The sequence below is a fragment of the Colobus angolensis genome, unplaced genomic scaffold, assembly GCF_000951035.1.
Source record: "Colobus angolensis palliatus isolate OR3802 unplaced genomic scaffold, Cang.pa_1.0 Scaffold107, whole genome shotgun sequence".
Taxonomy (NCBI): domain Eukaryota; kingdom Metazoa; phylum Chordata; class Mammalia; order Primates; family Cercopithecidae; genus Colobus; species Colobus angolensis.
This window is the reverse complement of record NW_012111697.1, coordinates 3,536,104-3,537,848: the sequence shown is the minus strand read 5'-3', so window position 1 is coordinate 3,537,848 and position 1,745 is coordinate 3,536,104. Positions and strand designations below refer to the sequence as shown.

The following is a 1,745-nucleotide window of genomic DNA, read 5'->3' as shown; positions in this document are numbered from 1 at the left end:
AACTCTGGGTATATCGCGAGGGGACCCTCACCCCTGCCAACCTCTCCGCTATCCCCGCCCCCACAATCCCGAAGGTCCCACTTCCCCATGTTAGAGCCGTATCTCTGGCCTATCGAGGCCTGGAGGCTCGGGGATTCGGTGGCTCTGGCTCTGGGACGACTTTTATCACTCCCTGTCGCGGGCCTTACAGGGCCATCTCTGCCTCCATTTCCTTCAAGCGTTCCTCGCCGCTCTTGCCCGGGATGCCAGCGCCAGGACCCGGGACCACGGGTCCTCCTGCACCCGGGAGTCCTGGGGCTGGCCCCGCCCCAGCCATCGCTGCCGCCGTCGTGGTCGCCGCTACTACTGTCTCAGCTTAGCTGCCGCTGCTGGTTCTGCTGTCTACTCTCCGCCTTCGTCTGGGTGGGCTCCCGAGGATGACGTCCAGCGAAAGCGACGGGCGGTGGCGCATGACGTCATACGTTCGGGCGCGAGAGCCAATGAGATTTTGCCACACCCTCAGGGGAATATAGGCCAATCAGAGTGAGAGAAGGACACAGGAACGCAAGAACCTGGGCCTATGAGAACACAGCGAAGAGAGGCGGCCCCGCCTTCCTGGGGGACCACGGGCTAATGAGAGCGAAGCAAAGTCAGTTGGGCCCATCCCCAATGTGGAATGTGGACCTTTGAGAACGCAGGAAACTTCGGAGGACCCTCCTGTGCCACCGCGGAGCCCGCGCCGGAAGTTTAAAAAGACGCTCAAGTCCGCGTCAACTCCAGGATTGGGCAAGGCTGGGAGGCCTGGGGTTCCCTATCCTGGAGTAGGTTGACACCCGACCTGTGATTCCCACGAAGACCAGAGACGCCGAGGAGGAAGCGCCTGACCCGGGCTTCCTGGACGACAGCTGAAGACATTTGAGGAGGCTGTTCAGCGTGGGAGTCAAGGCCCAGAAACTAGTGCAACTCAGAGGAGCACGTCCGTGGGCTTGGTCCCTGTCCTTTCTTGGGCCACAGCTGACCCTTTTTTTTTTTCTTTTTATCCCCGTAGCCCTCACAAGTGTTTTATTCTGAGTATTTTCAAACATGCACATTAGGGGTTATAGTATAACGAACTCTTAAGTACCTCCCAAACGCTACCAATATTCAACACGTCTGGATTTCACTTGATCTATACTTCTCTTTGTCACGAGCGTCCGTGTGAAGAGAGCACCAAGCAGGCTTTGTGTGGGCAACAAGGCTGTTGATTTCACCTGGGTGCAGGCGGACTGAGTCCGAAAAAGGAGTCAGCAAAGAGTGGTGGGATTATCATTACTTCTTACAGGTTTGGGATAGGCTACAAAGTACATTCTCAAGGGCGGGGAGAATGTTACAAAGTACCTTAGGGGCAGGGGAGAATGTTACAAAGTACCTTCTTAAGGGCAGGGGAGAATGTTACAAAGTACCTTCTTAAAGGTGGGCGGAGAATATATATCGTTTCAGTTAGGGTGGGGCAGGAACAAATCACAATGGTGGAATGTCATCAGTTAAGGCTATTTTCACTTCTTTTGTGGATCTTCAGTTGCTTCAAGCCATCTGGATGTATACCTGCAGGTCACAGAGGATATGATGGCTTAGCTTGGGCTCAGAGGTCTGACACTCTTATTTTGTATTTTAATTTTAATTTATGTATTTGTTTTGAGACTTAGTCTCGCTCTGTCACCCAGGCTGCTGTGCAGGTGCCATCTCAGCTCACTGCAACCTCCACCTCCCGGGTTCAATCTATTCTC

General features: G+C 54.1%; 1 protein-coding gene across 1 annotated transcript in view; it reads right to left on the bottom strand.

Annotated features, from left to right (window-relative positions):
• Positions 1–448, bottom strand: part of RBM42 (RNA binding motif protein 42) — an 8,851-nt gene extending 8,403 nt beyond the window's left edge. The window contains 1 exon segment of the mRNA XM_011948180.1: positions 103–448. Within this exon segment, the coding sequence (XP_011803570.1) occupies positions 103–316 (214 nt within the window). The 5' untranslated portion in view covers positions 317–448.
• Positions 449–1,745: the final 1,297 nt, after the last annotated feature.